General features: G+C 37.3%; 1 protein-coding gene across 1 annotated transcript in view; it reads right to left on the reverse strand.

Moving 5' to 3' along the window:
* The window catches only part of adipor2 (adiponectin receptor 2), a 39,835-nt gene that overhangs the window by 13,907 nt on the left and 9,059 nt on the right, over positions 1–16,869 (reverse strand). Inside the window, exons 2-3 of the mRNA XM_066724520.1 lie at positions 12,711–12,951; positions 1,175–1,348 (exon numbers count right to left, since the gene is read on the reverse strand). Of these exons, the coding sequence (XP_066580617.1) occupies positions 1,175–1,348; positions 12,711–12,776 (240 nt within the window). The 5' untranslated portion in view covers positions 12,777–12,951. The remainder of the gene's footprint in view (positions 1–1,174; positions 1,349–12,710; positions 12,952–16,869) is intronic.

The raw sequence follows: 16,869 nt of genomic DNA on the forward strand, positions 1-16,869 counted from the left end.
AAGTTTTAAATGGTCTCTCATTACCCATCATCTTACTCCTTGCAAACCTAAAGTAGATTCATGTTCAACCTAACTGGAGGTGTGATATGACCGTGAACTGCAGTATTTGAAAGCCGAAGGGAGGACACACAAGCACTGAAGTCTGCTACATCAGCCTAAATTACACCACCTCACTATCTGTCTTGCACTCAGTTTTTTAGGTATCAGCGCTAATTAGAAAGGGAAATCTTTAGCACAGAAAGTAAAGGGGAAAGAAGAAGCAGAGATAGGAATGCACTGATATGATTTAATTCATATTGTGTTAAAGGCAAATGAGTAGAGCAGCTTGGATGCTTATTTAGATGGAGTTCCTAATTTTGCAGTAAGTAGTCAATCTATGGAGTAATTCCACTAAAGAACACCTATGTAAGAGAATTAATAATAATAAAAAAATAAAATACTGACCCCGCCTTAATATAATTCTTACACTGAAAAGTGCAGCTGTATGTGTTTTTTGATTGCTGGTGTCAGCTGGTTATTCCAGCGGATTGAGGAAATTGATTATGCAAAGCTACAGAAAACAAACTGCATACATTAGTTAAAGAAAGGAGAACAATGTGGACATTTCTGGATGAAGTTTATAGACACGTATTCAAAAGAATGAGCTGGGTGAACTATCCAAAATCAAAACCAGGTTCCATAAGATGCAAGCTGTTCATCACTTGTAGGTCTGTTACAATACAGCCAAAAACTAGAAGAAAAACACAAAATCAAAAATGCCAGAGCCAGGTTATAATTGGAAATTTAGGGCAGTGAAAACATAAATATTGACCCACTGTGAGACAATACAGTCAGAACAGTTAATTGCTCAGTGTAGATGGTGCTCAGTGTTTGTAGAACAGGAATGGCTATATAGGTAAGGTAGCCTTACTTAAAAACCTATTCTATTGGGTCTTATTTTATTTATGTTTATTTATGCACTTATGTTGTAAGTCACGGATAAGGGCGTCTGCCAAGAAATAAAAATAATAATAAATGTATTACTTTATTTTGAGTTTAGTCTAGTGCTTTGTCTCCCATCCTTCTTTCCAGATCCTGTTAGCAGTGCAGTATGGTCATGGTATGATTACTGTAGTTCCTAAAGGGTAACCGCTTTTAGCGGGTAACTGAGAGGTGATGTCGGGAGAGGGGTCACCTTGTGTACAAACTCCTCCATCCTCTCCATTGCATGATGGGCCTGCAAGAGGGGCGTCATCCCCATGAAGCCTTCGTCCGAGCTCTTCTGCTCCTGTTCTTCATCCTCTTCATCCTCTTCCTCCTCTTCTTCCTCCTCCTCCTCTGCTCTCTGCTCTTCAGTTTCTGAAACATCCTAAAAAAACAGAGAAATGGGTCAGACTTACTGCAATACCTTGCATCAAAATACAGGACAAAATTTAAAAGTCTTTTGGATATAAGCACAACCCCAACTTTAGAAGGATAAGGACTTCACCCCTGCAGATGCGTTATCTGTTATTCTGCTACTGTGCTTTAGTACCATCTTCATTTTCCAACCTATACACTTATCACAAGTAAAAATAGAATGCAAAAGATCAAATCACTTTAAAATTTACGTCTACGTGCCAACTAAAAAACACCAAGCATGGCTTAAAGTTCAAATTCTATACCAGGTATAGAAGCATCACCCTCCTACGCCTGTGGCCTTCATCAGCCGAGCACACTGACAGACAGCAGGACACTTCCTCATTCTCAAGTGCCTCATGAGGCCATTTGCAATATACTTTGATAAACAGAATAACGGCATCCCAAAGTCTCACTCTTACTGTACAGCAGAGGGGTACATAACATGGCTAATTAATATTGCATTGATCAGTCAGACCTCACGTGTGGCGTATTTCATACACTGGGCACGTCAGTGTAGCACCGCCGTGGCTACCTCATTCACTTCCAGCGCAGAGGCAAAAATAGAAGGATTGAGAGATAAAGACTAAGAGACTGAATATGTAATGCAAGTCATTTATCACGATGCTTCCCCCGCTATAGACAGTGCTTATTGAGCTTAAAAAAATAAAAAAAATAGCTGAAGGATACATTGAACGTAACCCCCAGCCAGGCCCAGAAACCCTTTGCCATATGGTTGGCATTTTAAACAATGCGCACCAACTAATGAAGTAGAAGTTACTACATCTACAGATCTTGCATAATGTTAAAAAAAAAAGGGAACTAGTCACTATATTTACCATCAGGTAAATATTGTTTATGGAGGTTTTCAAGTATTTAAAAAAAATCTAAAAATGGTACAGATTTGGAATACTCTGCTGAACAGTACATTTTTGGTTGCCTCCAGGTATCCAGTGCATATTTAAATGAAGCCCCCCCCCCCCAAGTGGTTATAGAAGGGATGTTTGAGTTCAAAGGACATGAAAACAGCATTAAAGACATCTTTTGCCTTCTATTTTCAAAGTTATCTAGTCAGAGAAACACTATCTTGCTTCATAATTAAGCACATTTAATTGTAAATAAGATAAACCTTAACTAAATAAGTGCATAAATACGACTATTGGTTTATAATATTAAAAGCTTCCACAATCATGCGAAAAAAAAACACAAAGCTTGATAAATATAGTATTAAGTGCCAAAATGTCTGCTTGTTCATTCATTTACTGTAAATATCTGTGTCATGGGCTTTTGCATCCCCAAACTGAATTTTAAACAAGAGCATATGCTACTGTAGGGCAATAAACATGTGCCAGCAATACCCCCGCTACTTTAAGAGATTCAAGAAGGAATCCTATGGAGTGTCTGAAAAAAGTGGTGACAAGATAGACAAAGTTAACAGACAGGATTTAGATAAGAACCCAAGAGCTTCCGAGTTAATTAATTGACGGATTTGCACTACACGCATGACTTTAACATTGTTTTTCATCAGTACACAACACGGCTTTCTGCTTAGATGAAAGTTACATTTATAATGCATGACTAACCCATTTCTGGTGCCCACAGGCAAAATACACAACATTTTCACAGCTTGTTCGGAACTCCTGGTGCCAAAATTTCAGTCGATGGATTGGACAAGGATCGTCCGGCACAGATTTGTACACCAAAGCCACAATTAAGATATAGTTGATCTATCCATCTATTAGGGAGGCCCTATAATAGCTAAAGGCATTGAAGGCAAAGTATTCTACAACATAAAATGAAAACGGCACACCTCCTCTTAATTAGACCAAGACATCTACAATTCTTTTAAACTAATTTTAAAAGAAAATTAACTTGCCTTAACTGTAGATCTGTAAATCAATATTCCTAGCTAACAGACTCAGACTCCAGAACACCCTTAAAAAACACACAAAACAGATCCACCGTCTCGGATTCACAGGCCTCCATCATTCATTATTTATTCTGGGAGTGCTGTATTTATACTGGGCTATTAAAAGAAAAATCTCTAAGAAATGTAAAAAGGCCACAGTGGCTATTTTGAGACCTACGCACAACGCTTTGAAAATCTATTTTACGTTAAACATGCAGGGTCTATAAATGCTATTCTACACTGCTCCTAGTGCCTGCGGGGACAGTCTTGGAAAGCTACTGAATAAATGGAAATCCCCCATTAATAAAACATTTCTAAAGGCACTATTGCAGCATGGATAAACAAAACCATGCAGGGAGTCAGAATGTGCAGAAGACAGACATTGATATTTTCTTATACTAGTTAAATTAAAACAAATTGGTAACTCACATGAAAACAAACAAGATATTAAATATTAGAAATCAAACCGTGACATAAGACTATAGTACCCCCAAGATCCTGTGTATTAGAATACAAAGGAATACATTTTTTTTTTGGCCTTAAATCTCTTAAGGGTCTTAAGTATCTAAAGACTAAGCTAAAACCTGCTGTTAAAGATCTTTGAATGTTTCATTGCTTTTTGCCCTTAGATACTTAGATTGCATACCAAAAATAATATGAGGAAGTGCATAGCTCAAACTAATCATGAGTCAAACATTAATTGGTATAGAATCTGCCATTTATCTTCAATAAGATTCATATATGTTGTTAGCCCCTGTTCTTTAAAATCATCAATGGCAGTGACATGTGAAGAACTAAACTTTTCTCTATGCAGAACTAGACACCATTTCACTTCAGTTGATTGAGATCTGCTTCAACAGCCGATAAAAGATGTTCTGAGGAACTTCCTGCAGTTATGGGCATTTTAACGCTGAAATTTGAAAGTTGTTTTTTTTTCCCCAACTTGTCATGCTTAATCTGAAAGCACCAGTATCACACTGATATATGTGGTCTTGCTTCCTACTCTGCAAAGCTGATGTACAGCTGGTGTTTCTGCAATAAATTTAGTCTGGAGAGGCACCAGACATTTTAATTAGCCTTGGCTGGACTTTAAGAGCACTGTACACAAAAAATCCCAGTAACTTACTTTTAGCTTTCATGTGGATTTGAGATTCTGTTAAAAACCCAGTTAACAGCATGAAACGTATTCATCTCATTAATATACAGGTAAAATTATAATTATTCATCTAAATGTTTATGGATTAACATACAATTACTAAATTGGAAGCTGTGGGGTGTCATCCATGAAAAACAGGGTAAGCTACAGCAAGACAATGTCTAGGCAAATGGCTAGTGATTAATAACAATCTGCTTCATATAAGCTACTTATCAAGAGAAGCTTTCAGTGCAGGACGCAACAAGTTCACACAAAAGACGCTGCATGGGCCAGGCAATCAAAGAAAATGTTCGGTTCCCTTCCAAAATTGTAGTATTTTAATATTATGTTAATATTAATGAGGCAAAGCATTATTTTCAATTGGATTTTCCCCAAATATAAACTGTGCATTGTTGACAATGGATTTTCACTACAAGATCCTACTTTTGACTGTTGGTCAAGTCTACAATTATTGAGAGAACCAGGTTGTGCAATACAACTGTGGCAGAGTTCTACTGGTGAGGCTGAATGACTGTTGTAAGCCAATTCGTGGGAAAAGTGACTATAAGCTAACACACTACGGTCATGATCTTGTTCCATTTCATAGTGGAGAAAAGAAAACCGTGGGAAGGGGAGTGAGCCAAAGAGCACTTCGTCCTCGATAGCGTTTATACGATTAGATCAGAACAATTTTCTGATTCCGTTTCAATGTTAGTCTCATTATGTTTACTCCGACTGAGAACGACCAAGCAGCCAAATCCTACGTCTCTATAGAACCATTCAAAATGTCAGTAGCGGTATTCTGTGGACCTCAGTGCTGGAGAACTATTTAGCGATGTGCTGTAATATGGGAAGATACACGCAATGTTGCAGAACATATTTATCCAGTCTCAATGAAAACCACCGGATGCCAGAGATCTAAGAAAGCAACCAATGAGCTGCAGCCGTTGAAATCTGCCCATACAAATATACAGACACACCAGATGTAACACCATTTCCATATCTAAAGTCTCAGCCATCTGATAAGGATCAATGACAAGAAGCATGGTTATGGATTAGTTACAGTGGTTGTTCCAGCATGCTGCTGTAAATTAAAACCTGAGGAGAGGAAAGAAAACTAAAAAACAGCAGGCAGTAGAGCTAAGGTTTGTATTCTTTGGATGGAGGAGGAAGGTTGATTCCTCGAGATGAACAAAACCAAATTACATGTGAGGATTAATTTGCCACTGGAAGATTTATACAGCTATACATTCTAAAAGATCGGGCATAGCAGAAGCATGCAGGGCTTTAACTTGGCACTGTGGTCCTCTCTTTAGCCTTGCAAACTTAAATTCATGGCTCTTAAAAGTACCGACCAGTGGCTGACAATTACTAATAGCGGCTCACATCGTTACACCCTTCTTCAGTGGATCATTACACAAGTTTCACAAACACTAATCTACACACACACCCCATACATAGGTAAAGGATGATCTAGATTAAGAATGGCACAAAACACACCAAAGTCTATGGCATGAATCCTAAAGAAGGAAATCTTGTGAGTTTGCTTGATTGGGTTTTGCAGCACAGAATCTGGTAGTGTGTGTGCTATAGTGAGTGTGTCAGCTAATTAAACTGGATTTTTTTTTTTTTTTTTTTTTTTTACAAATTCTCCCCAGAATTGACACGGTCACATCGCTTTTTAAAGCGTGCCAGATCCCCCTGATAGGCTGTGACAGACATCATACTGCAAGCCAGTAGAGAGCAGGGCTGTTGTGGATTCAGGTGACAGCCCACTCTGGACTGCCTCCAGCACTCCCTCTTCTCCCTGCCAGGCACTGCATGGATCAGCACAGCTTAGAGGGCAGAGTCCACAACATAGCACAATGACCCTTAATCAAACTACTGGCCCACTCTCAAGCACCCACCCTATTGTACCAAGTGTACCGAGATACGCAATGACAATCTCTGGCTGTACTAGATGGGGATAATTATGTACGGCAATTTAGTTGTAAGAACATGATGCCACTTGACATCAACTACTTTCAGTTTGCTTATTTAATGCCACACAACAAAATTATTAAAGTGTGTGGATTCACTAGTCAAAAGGTATGGGCATGGGATAGGAAATGTATTGATGTCCCAGTGGATTTTCCATTCTTTCAATCAAAGGGAAATTATCAATTACCCGGCTATATGAAGGTAAATCTCTGTCATCAAGGGATTCCCACATTTCTTTCTTAGAATCTTCTCATCCAGTATGTCAAACCATGCATTTACATATGCTGAATGTAGTAATAATGTGATGCATGGTATTGTAATAGGATTTATTTTGTCAATGTGTAGGATTTTTTTTAAGTATATAATGGAGATTGTTGAACTTCTGATATAAAATCTGATAAACAAAACATTTACAAATGGCGCAATTCTGTAACTCAGGTTAGGAAGACCCTACATACATGAGTTAAATGTTGCTTGAAAGCTCCAGGTCTCTAGTTTCAAATAAGCCATTAACCGCATCTGTATATTTTGTAGTTTTGATTACAATACAATATTGCCATTGTCAGAATGTAGAGTTAATATACAGCTTGGAAAAAAAAAAAGATTCTTATGGACACCAGACTGACGGATTTATTTATTTTTAATACTGCATCTCAACTGGATGTTATATTTTGTAAGTCACCCTGGATAAGGGCATCTGCTAAGAAATTAATATTATTAATAATACAATAATTTCTCAACTTTACTTCATAGTTATACAGTATTTAACAAAGCCTCTTAAAGCAGACTGCTTATAGGGCCATCAGTTTATCTAGTCACGCAGGAAGCATCTGCTTATAATCAGATATGGTATCTGAGAATGTTTCATAGGCTGTTTACATGTTGACCTAGTTATACAAGCAGTGAGGGCTGGGTGCCTCAGTTCAGCAGATCTTGAATTATTCTGTATTACGAGGTCTGCAGGAGTTTGTAGCCTGGTGTGTAGAGCAACACACATGTGAATGCCTAACTGTGAGGTAGATGCTGTAAACTGCTTTATAATATAGTCTATTCACCAAGAAAGAGGGTACAGAAAAATTAGAGTTCAGATGCTGTGAATTAAAGGGAAGAAAGGGGGGGGGAAAAGTGAAATATTGAGTGGTTGAAGCTGAAAGCAGTCCACAATCACCTGTAAAAAGTTTTACTATAGTGCAGTTAAGTAAATCAGACAAAGTCCTAGTAGCATCAAGTGACCATAACAGAATTACTAGTTTAAAAAAGTATATGTATAATGTAGAAAATGGTGAAAAATATAGGCCCTAGTTACTGAAGTCTAAGAAACCGAAGCCTATAGCCTACATTCTGCATAATGTCAATGTGTTATTGAAAGAAACAAATTATCCTAGTAGGGTTACTTTTTCGTTTTTCACAAAACATCTTGGCTTATCATGGCTGCTCCACTGCTGAGTGTAACACTTCAGTGTGATAGACAAGACATAGTTCCTCAATTGCTGCTTTACAATGCAAAAATTACTGCACAAGGCTTATTGCACACCACTGCTGCTCATGCTTTTAAAAGGATCATGCATGGGTCCCATTACAGCTGCACTTTATTAGGAACAATTACTCAAACTAAATCACATTCTTATGATATAGGTCATGGAGTACAGAGGCCTTAATATAGGTTTTACATTATAATTTCCCTCTTAGAATATCGCTGGATGCTTCAACCTCATTTTTGAGTGTCAAGCATGCAAGAAAACTATCCACATGCAAAAAACCTACAAGAACTACAAACCTCCAGTTTAACATCTACTGCAAATTGTGACTCACTCAACCAGGGAGGATAGCACCTTGTCCCTTAAAATTAAAAGCTCCTATTGCTGAAATTGGTTATAGTATTGGCAAATGGCCTAGACCTAGATGATGAAATATTCCTTAAGCGAAATAATGACAAAGTGATTGAACCACTTTTACTGTGATCAACAGACAATTTCCTCAAATCCATAATATTTGACTGCATGAATCATGACATCGGTGGGGGGAGGGTCGAATAGTCATAATTATTATTGCTGCAATCAAAGGCCTACAAAGTGCATACGTTTTCTTTCTCTGAGATCATACGTTCTTGAACTCTAGTTTTGTTATTGTTCTTCAGCCACAGAGCTGACCTTTGTACATAGTCACTTCTGAGCACAGCCAGGCTGGCCACATGATCACAGTCAACTGGTCTGTTAGCACACACTACCTGACTGGAGAGTCTAACTGTTCTCAAAGGCTTTTGACTGTTAAAAATATCAAAAACAATTAACCCTAAGTATCACAAATCAGGGACCCTAGCCTGTTTTCAAAGCGGTGCATTCAAACAAAACTGCAATGTAAAACTGATTACTAACAAAGGTTAATCATACTAAAATCAGTTCCATTCTGACCTTGACTTTGTCATATGCTGATAAAAAAAAATGTAAGGAACAAAAAACTAGTCTTGCGTAATTTTATTTGGCAGCAGCTTTGCTTTTAAAGATGTACAGATCCGCAGCTGTAGCAGGGGGCATGCATTACCAATCATTCAGTGAGGAAATGCAATCTTAACACTAGGTCGTAGAGAAAGGTATGCGACTACCAGATCTTCAAAACACTAAACTGAGTACAGTCTACACCATTAATCTGTTGCAAAATTTAACCGTCTGTCACCAACCTGGCTATCTAAAGCATTCACATTAACCCCTCTTTGGTCTTATGAAGTGACAAGTATACAAATTCTGAGTGGAGGTGGAGGGTACGGTAAAGAATAAATGGGTCTATTTCGCTGAACAGTAAACCAAATCGTAAAAATTTGGGATAAATCACAGAACATATAACTTTAATGAGGGAAGACAAACTAAGTACTTAGACACAAATGAAACACAAAAGAAATGGGTATATGATTAAGGAAGAAGCACCCAGTGTTTGAGCCCCATCACTTCCATTTGAAAGAATACTTTAAATGGGATATTAATATAAGGAAGACAGATTAACATATGCCTTACAATTCTTGCAATACACACCAGCCTTTGCGAAACAAACAGAGCCTATTGAATGATTTAAGTCACGAACCCTGCTATAAACTACACTGAACTTTCACATGCCCCACCCCACTCTTCTCAGATATCCACTTCTCATTACAGTTGCGGAAAGCTGGCCTGGACAAGTGTGTGATCACCTTTCAAAAGAAAAATTGGTCAGAAAATAGACCAGACACTACGCTGACCCACTTCTGGAAAGAAGCAGTGCGTGGATTAATCTAGTCTTCACTGCAGGCTCTGCTCAAACAACATCAACAACCTCTAACCCTCTATTCGGCAAAATCATCAAATTAAATGTTTAACGCTTCTTATCGTTGCTCTAATTCTTCGACATGAAACTGCTTCGAAAATCTCAGATGGTCTGACCTGAAGACTTTTCCAAAGACACCACAGATCAAGCAGTAGCAATCCCTAGTCTCTGCCAGCACCCAGCAGGGGGTACAGATGGTTACTGTCCATGCATATCAGACAGCATAAAAGACCATTTCTACAGTTTTAAATGCCTTTTATAGCAGCCTGCTTTCTTTCAAAGACAACGATGCTTTGGAACGACACAGGAGGCGCGGTATACATTCATACACAGCTGTTAGAAGAACAAAAGTGCTTGCATTTCTATTGCATGCATGTTTCACTGTAAGAACAGAAGTGTGCAATCTGGGTTTCAATTCTCAGGAGTGCAGTCTGCAGTGTACTGTGACAACACTGGGGAACAATTAGCAGGATAGTGGTATTCCACTTGGATAGAAAGCCCACTAATTTCTCCCAGGGGGAGCAGTTTTCCATTATGAAAAAGTCAGGTAGCAATCTGTGCAGTTGATAAAGCAGGAACAGAATAATTTTTATTATGGACTAACTTTGAGCTTTTGTAGATTTCTTGAAATATGTGAATTCCCAGAGAAAGACACTCTTTGATCATTAGTGATTATGCATTATTTGTCCCGTTTGTGCCTATAACCGATAACAAATTGCTAAACCCATGGGGCTAATTAAGAGTTCAAAATTAAAATATATAAAATAATATAAATTCTAAATCACCATCTAGACTGGGAAGCAGAAGAGCTACTGCTTTTAGCCACCACAGATCATAAAGAAAAAAACTGAATGCACAGGCATAATTCAATACTGATTTCACGGATAGGATCTGCTGAAGCCAGAAATAAATGTAAACATTTTTTTATATATTTTTAAATCTGTGAAAAATAACTTCCTCTCTAGTACTGATAATTTCCAGCTAATTTGCATACTGTTAAGTTTTCACAGGAATTTAATGGCTAGGGTTAGTTTGTTTCAGGGTGGTGTTGATGTTAAGGATAATAGTAGATGTGTGTATTTGTGGAAACCAAACCGCTGTTAAAGCAGAACACCAGAATTACACTACAACCTCCACAGTTTTACATGAAACTGTTCAACGTGACACTAACATGGCCCTCTGAAGTGACGGCAGTATTAATATGCCAAATTAACACCAAACCTTCATGCAGTAACCTTAAAAAATTAAAATAAAAAATAACTACGCATATAAAAAGAGCCACAAAAACGTTGCAGAATTCTGCAGATATATATTCAGGTAAGAGTAAAACAATCACAAGAGTATTTGAATCAAGTTTCACATAATACAACTCCTACCAAGCATGGAGGGGGAGTAAGACCATTTCCTTCGTAAAGTACAAATGAATGTGTAAGAGCAATTAAAATCAAAGCAGAACTTGACTGTCCAATCAACCAAAAGATACATTAACTTTTTGGGACTCAATATTTAATTCCTATTACTACTATCTGGGTATAACTAATGAAAATGTAAATTACTTTCACAGCAAGGCAAAAAAAAAAAAAAATCTAAACAGGTTTGCTTTTGAACCGTCCAAGTATAAGCGGACTATGGTTACAACCATGAAGAACAGAGGTAAATAACATTATAGTGCAGTTTCCCATTGTATTTGCCATTGGATGGCAACATCCAAGGCCTTGGATCTTAGGTTAAACATTATTTTAATATACAGTAACAAATTCAGTTGCAATGCAAGTGAAAACAATGTAGTAAAAAAATATTTAAATAATTTAGCTACAGTCTACAGTGCTAGATGCGACTCCGATAAAAACTTCAGATGTGTCTTATCTTATAATCTCTTTGGTCTAGCTGAGCAGACCCTTTGAGGCTGACAAGTAAGGCAGAGATTTATTTTTTTATAAAACATCCAAAATTAAAAACTACCAGAGAAGACTGCAACTACAGCAATTCACTTTAACAAGAGCAACACAAGTAATGTTTTCAAATGGGGATACTTGTATTGGGAAACCGTGATTAAAAAAAGAAAAAAAGAAACCCTGTTAATGAAGTCTTCCTGAATTGAGTCCATCAGAAAACACTGAACTGGACTACAGTAAGAGGCATTACATCACTTATAAGTGCCCAGTGCTTTGTGAAATAAAGAGTTAATGCTGTAACTCAGTCTAGCCCACTTAAAATTTAATTGCCAAACCATATTGCAGATAAAAACAGGCACTGAGGAGAGGCCCACTATAAATGCTGCACACCTCAAGTATAGCTTTACTAGGATCCAGGGCTTTGCCTCACTGTGGAGGATATTAAACCACACATGGCAGTACTATTTTGTTTGCTGCAAATTAATACCCATGCAGGTCAAGTTTCTTGGCTAGTCATTATCAAAGCACTGTGTTTTCATGAAACATAATATATCGGATGTGTCACTGTACAGGGTGAAAGAAAACCACTACAAACAAAGCTGATGATGGGATTGCGTCTACATCAAGTAAATATTTCTTCTTTAAATAACTAAAACAAATCATCATTAGAATGGAATCCAATGTGTTTAACATAGGTAGGGAAGGAAATAAATTACTAATGTTTAGGGAGAATGGAATGAAATGGTGTGCACTATGTTCTTAAATAAAATTACTCAAAACTAGTAACAAAAAACATCCTTTGTACAAGTAATTTGTAATGTACACAATTTAGTAGCAATTGCTTGTAAATATTAAGTTCAGTAAACAAAGTTATTGTTTAATATAATAAGTACAGTTACTTTTAATTAAACAAAAACCTCCAGAAGTAATCCGGTTACTTGGTTGAAGCAATCTTGATGGAACAAGTACATACAACTAAATTTGCAGTAATAAAAAGTCAATAGAAATTCATAGTAATACACAAGAAAATGATGTTAGACGTAAAATAAAAATACAAAGTAGTTTAGTTTTGGGAGTGTGTCCCTAGAGTGAAGGGACAGCAAGAGGTAGAAGTACATACCCGGTGTTGTTTAGGGCAGTCGCTGTGCGTTTCACTACTCCTGGGCTCCTGGTCTCTAGGACACATCTCGGCCCCACTACCCCTGTGTCTCAGGGCGCAGTCTGGGCCAGAGCCCCCCTTCAACTGTCCACTGTCCAGCTTGACTCTGTCCGAGGCTGATTCTTCAGATGCTTTACTGAAACCAGTACAACTCCACTGGAAATGGGGGGCGGCACTCACTTCTCACTGTGACAAGGAACACCTGTTTACACAAGGCACAAAAACATACAAACGTGAAGATGGAGACATGAACAGGACTAACTGGGATGAATAGTTAACAAAGTGCAATGGCTGCAGTCCAGCATGGTTTTACAGGTCTACATCACCAAAGACGTAATACTTGAGAAATTAAATGATTGGCTCAATTGAGGAAATAATTAGGTCCTACTAAGATCTTCTAAGAGACAAGGTGGGAGGAAAATCCAGAAAACACTCTGGTAACATGGTGTAAAGGCATAAACTTTATTCACTAATTTGTTAGACATTTGTTTTCTTCCTAGGAGAACTCCTTTTATTTATGGTTTAAGAAAACTATCTTTGTCTTAAAAGATGTTTAGATTTTTTAAATAAAGCACTGCAGCCATTAGATTATAGATGGATTAAATAAAATCACATACAAGTTAACCTAGAGAGGTTATAGCATAAATTGTATATGGACATAAATTGCGATTTAAGCATGACCTTTGTCCTAATTGACAACAATTGGCTAAAAGTCTGGAGATTTTGCCCAAGAGTGATAGTTTCACAATATCAAGTGAATGACCAATCCTAGCCACACTCCATCAGGAGGGAACTTAAAAAAAAAAAAAAACTTAAAATCTATGTTGTTTATCACAAATAGAAATAATGTGAAATAAGGGAACTGGGATTTGTCATGCATGTTGAATTGTAAAATATAGAGAATGTATTAAACTGAGTTTTAAAAGATAAAGATCACGTTGTTTCTTGCCATATGGATTATTACAAGGAAGGTCAATAGCCATGCATCTTTTAAAGGATAAGATTAAGGAAAAGTGAAAGGTCAGGGCTCTGGCCCTGCTTTCACTGTTCATAAGCAGTAGGAAGGAGGTTAGGTCTTGGCTTTAAATTAGTTTCAGTAATTCTTGAGTTAAAGTGATGTCCATGAACAACTAATTAGTAGGATATTCTAGTACAGCAATAAACACAGAACCTCACAACATTTTGCAATGGGACAAAGATTTCCTCTTGGTTATGGTCACTTATCTTCAAGAAAGGAAACTAATCTTGCATGCCAAGGTTAAGTACATCAACTTCATAAGAAGCTATAAATCTTTGCAAATCCTTTAGTTTATTCCCAGTATTATAAAAGGAAACATTTGTCTTTTGAAAGTGTGATTTCTGATTCCATCTGTGAATGTTAAATACCAAAGTATTCATGAGCAATCTCCAAAACATCCTCAATGTTGTAACAGAAGTTTGGGCCAATCAACAGATTCAAACTTTGCTTTTCAGAAAACACCATTATTTTCGGCTTCAATCAATACAGAATATGCTCTCTGAGCAGATTTTATGGATTGAAATCTTAACTTCAAACGATAAGTGGCAAGTTAAAAGGTTTGGAAGTCAAGGTTAGATATTAACTCATCTGTAGTCAGTTGGAAATCAGGTTCATAAAGCTGACTGCACTGGAAGAGCAAGCATATTCTGACTGACGTCAGGATGTACTTATACACAACAAAGCTTACATACAATTCCATCAACACTACGAGCTTGGCTGCGTTTCTGCGCTCTCATTTCGGAGTATCCCTCATTGCTGACACACATTTGTTAATATTTTCAAGTTGCAAATGTTACAAAATAAAAATACTTGGCAATGGGTTCTACAAAAACAAACTAATTATGACTTGTGAAAAACTCGGGGGACTAATCATTTTTGATGCAATAGGTTGCGGACATCATGACATTTCAAAAAAAAATTTACAGCAGCTAGTGCTACTGTAAATGTGCTAATGAAACTGTGTGCCTCCAGAAATAATTTTGTAGTTTGGTAGCATTTCAAAGAGCAGTGTCTCTGAAAGGGGCTTAAAAAAAATCTGATATTAGCCAGTTTCAGTTCGTATAATTGAACCATTTTTGGAATATCCACAATTCTTTACAGTCATTTCCACATCCCTAAAGAGAGAGACGCAGTATGACAAAACACAAAAGCTAGGTCTGTGAAACCAACTTAAAACAAGTCTGCCAAGGGTCAAATGCTTACAGAAGCAGCTTTTTAAGGCAGAGTTCAGCCAGCAAGTTTCCTTACCAGCCAGATGTCCCTAGGTAGCCTAGCAACTTGCAATGTCAAATAATTAAAAGTTACCCAAGTTGTCTGAAGCTGAAATAAACTCAGATCAGCAAACCCTTTTTTCAATTCTTTTGGAAAGAAGATAATGTGTCTAAAGCCTGGCTTATAAAGATCTGGCTAAGGAGACGCTTTCAAAAAAAGTGGCAGAAAAATTAAAAATAAACATAGGACTAGGTATAAAATTAATGAATTAATAGCTCAATTTATAGATGTATTACCCTCGAGCAAGTGATGGCTACATTAGTTGACAACAGCTGAAATCCAACACCGAAAACTGAAAATCAAATACTATTAAGAGAAAAACAAATACATATTTTTTCCTTTGCAATACACTGACAAAGAGAAGCAACACACCAAACAGAAGTGAAGCCATTCCATCCCACACAACAATGGTGCCCGTCAGACCCTCCTGTTAGTGCCCAGCATGCCGAGCAGAGGGCAACATTGCTCAACCTTGCAGTACAAAGTGAGGTAAGTTTCAGTCCCTCAAGTCTTGTAGTCTAGTTTACAAAGAATCTCAAACACTTTGGTTAATCCCAGCGAGTGAAAAGGTGTTTGATAGCTCTCACGGGGGGGGAAGTTAGTGCACCTGCAGCCCTCCTGTCAGGCAGCATGCTATGGGACTTTGGCACGAGGTTCCTCATTCCATTCCCAAGAGCACAGGCAATCCAAGCTATGCATGCATGTAAAAGAACGGAATGGAACAAGACGCATAAAACATTTTTCAATGTCAATTGCATGAATTAAAACTGGACAGGGTTTTCAGCCGTCTGCTGATTTGGAGGGGTTCCTCATGACATTGGAGCACGTGTAAAAAAAAATATATATATATATATATTAATAAAGCTAGAGATCTTGGGTAAAGTTTCCATTGCAGATATAACCCTTTTGATATCAAGTTTGGGAAGACCCCCCAATTTGATATAACAGCACAGAAGCCTATAAATAAATACAATTAAATAAAAACAAATTCAACCTACACCGATTCACTTTAGCTAACCATTAGCGAGCTCACCTAGAGAGTTCACTAATGAAGACAGTGGAGAAAATATTTGTGTACTGTTCTACCATCCAAGCCAGGCAAACAAAATGATTCTCTCACACACAGCAGGTTGCTAGCAACAATTAAAGGGACAGCAGGTGTAGAATTTACAAAAATAAATACATAATTTAAATAAATTAGACCAAGTTGATCTATTGATTTATCAATTTAGCACCATTTACTTTTTTACCATTATTGCTATCTAAACCTCTGCATGCATTTAATTTATTTACAGTTTTTATTACAATTAGTTTATAACAATTACAATTATTGATGCACCATAATCCACTACCATGCATATATTACTTTGTTATTTTCTTTACCCTTAAGTAACAACGTCCAGTTTAAAGTGTCTCAAGGGCACTGAATCCACAAATAAAAAATTTTTTACAAATGGAGAAAGGGATCAAAGTCCCTCTGCAAAGGGACACAGAGTGTGTAGTGAACCCAGAGAGCTGGTGCCGATAACACTGACTGCAAACATCTAGACTGAAGGATAAAAGACATGACCTCAGCTAGACATTTACACCAATCACTTAAACAAAGCTGAAAAATACTCTTTGGGGGAGAACAGAGCTGGTCTATCATTATGAAAAAAATTGAAACCTCAGCTGCAGTAATGCATTGCAAACTTGTGACCAAATATTACCAGGATGTTAACTGATGTCACCAAGCAGGAAAACAATGCATCCCTACATTGCAATGCTATTGTTCATTGATGTGATATTTTTAGGTTTATTTTTAGCTTATTGTATTATAAGGTATAATTA

This window comes from Amia ocellicauda, chromosome 15, assembly GCF_036373705.1.
Source record: "Amia ocellicauda isolate fAmiCal2 chromosome 15, fAmiCal2.hap1, whole genome shotgun sequence".
NCBI classification, from domain to species: Eukaryota; Metazoa; Chordata; class Actinopteri; order Amiiformes; family Amiidae; genus Amia; species Amia ocellicauda.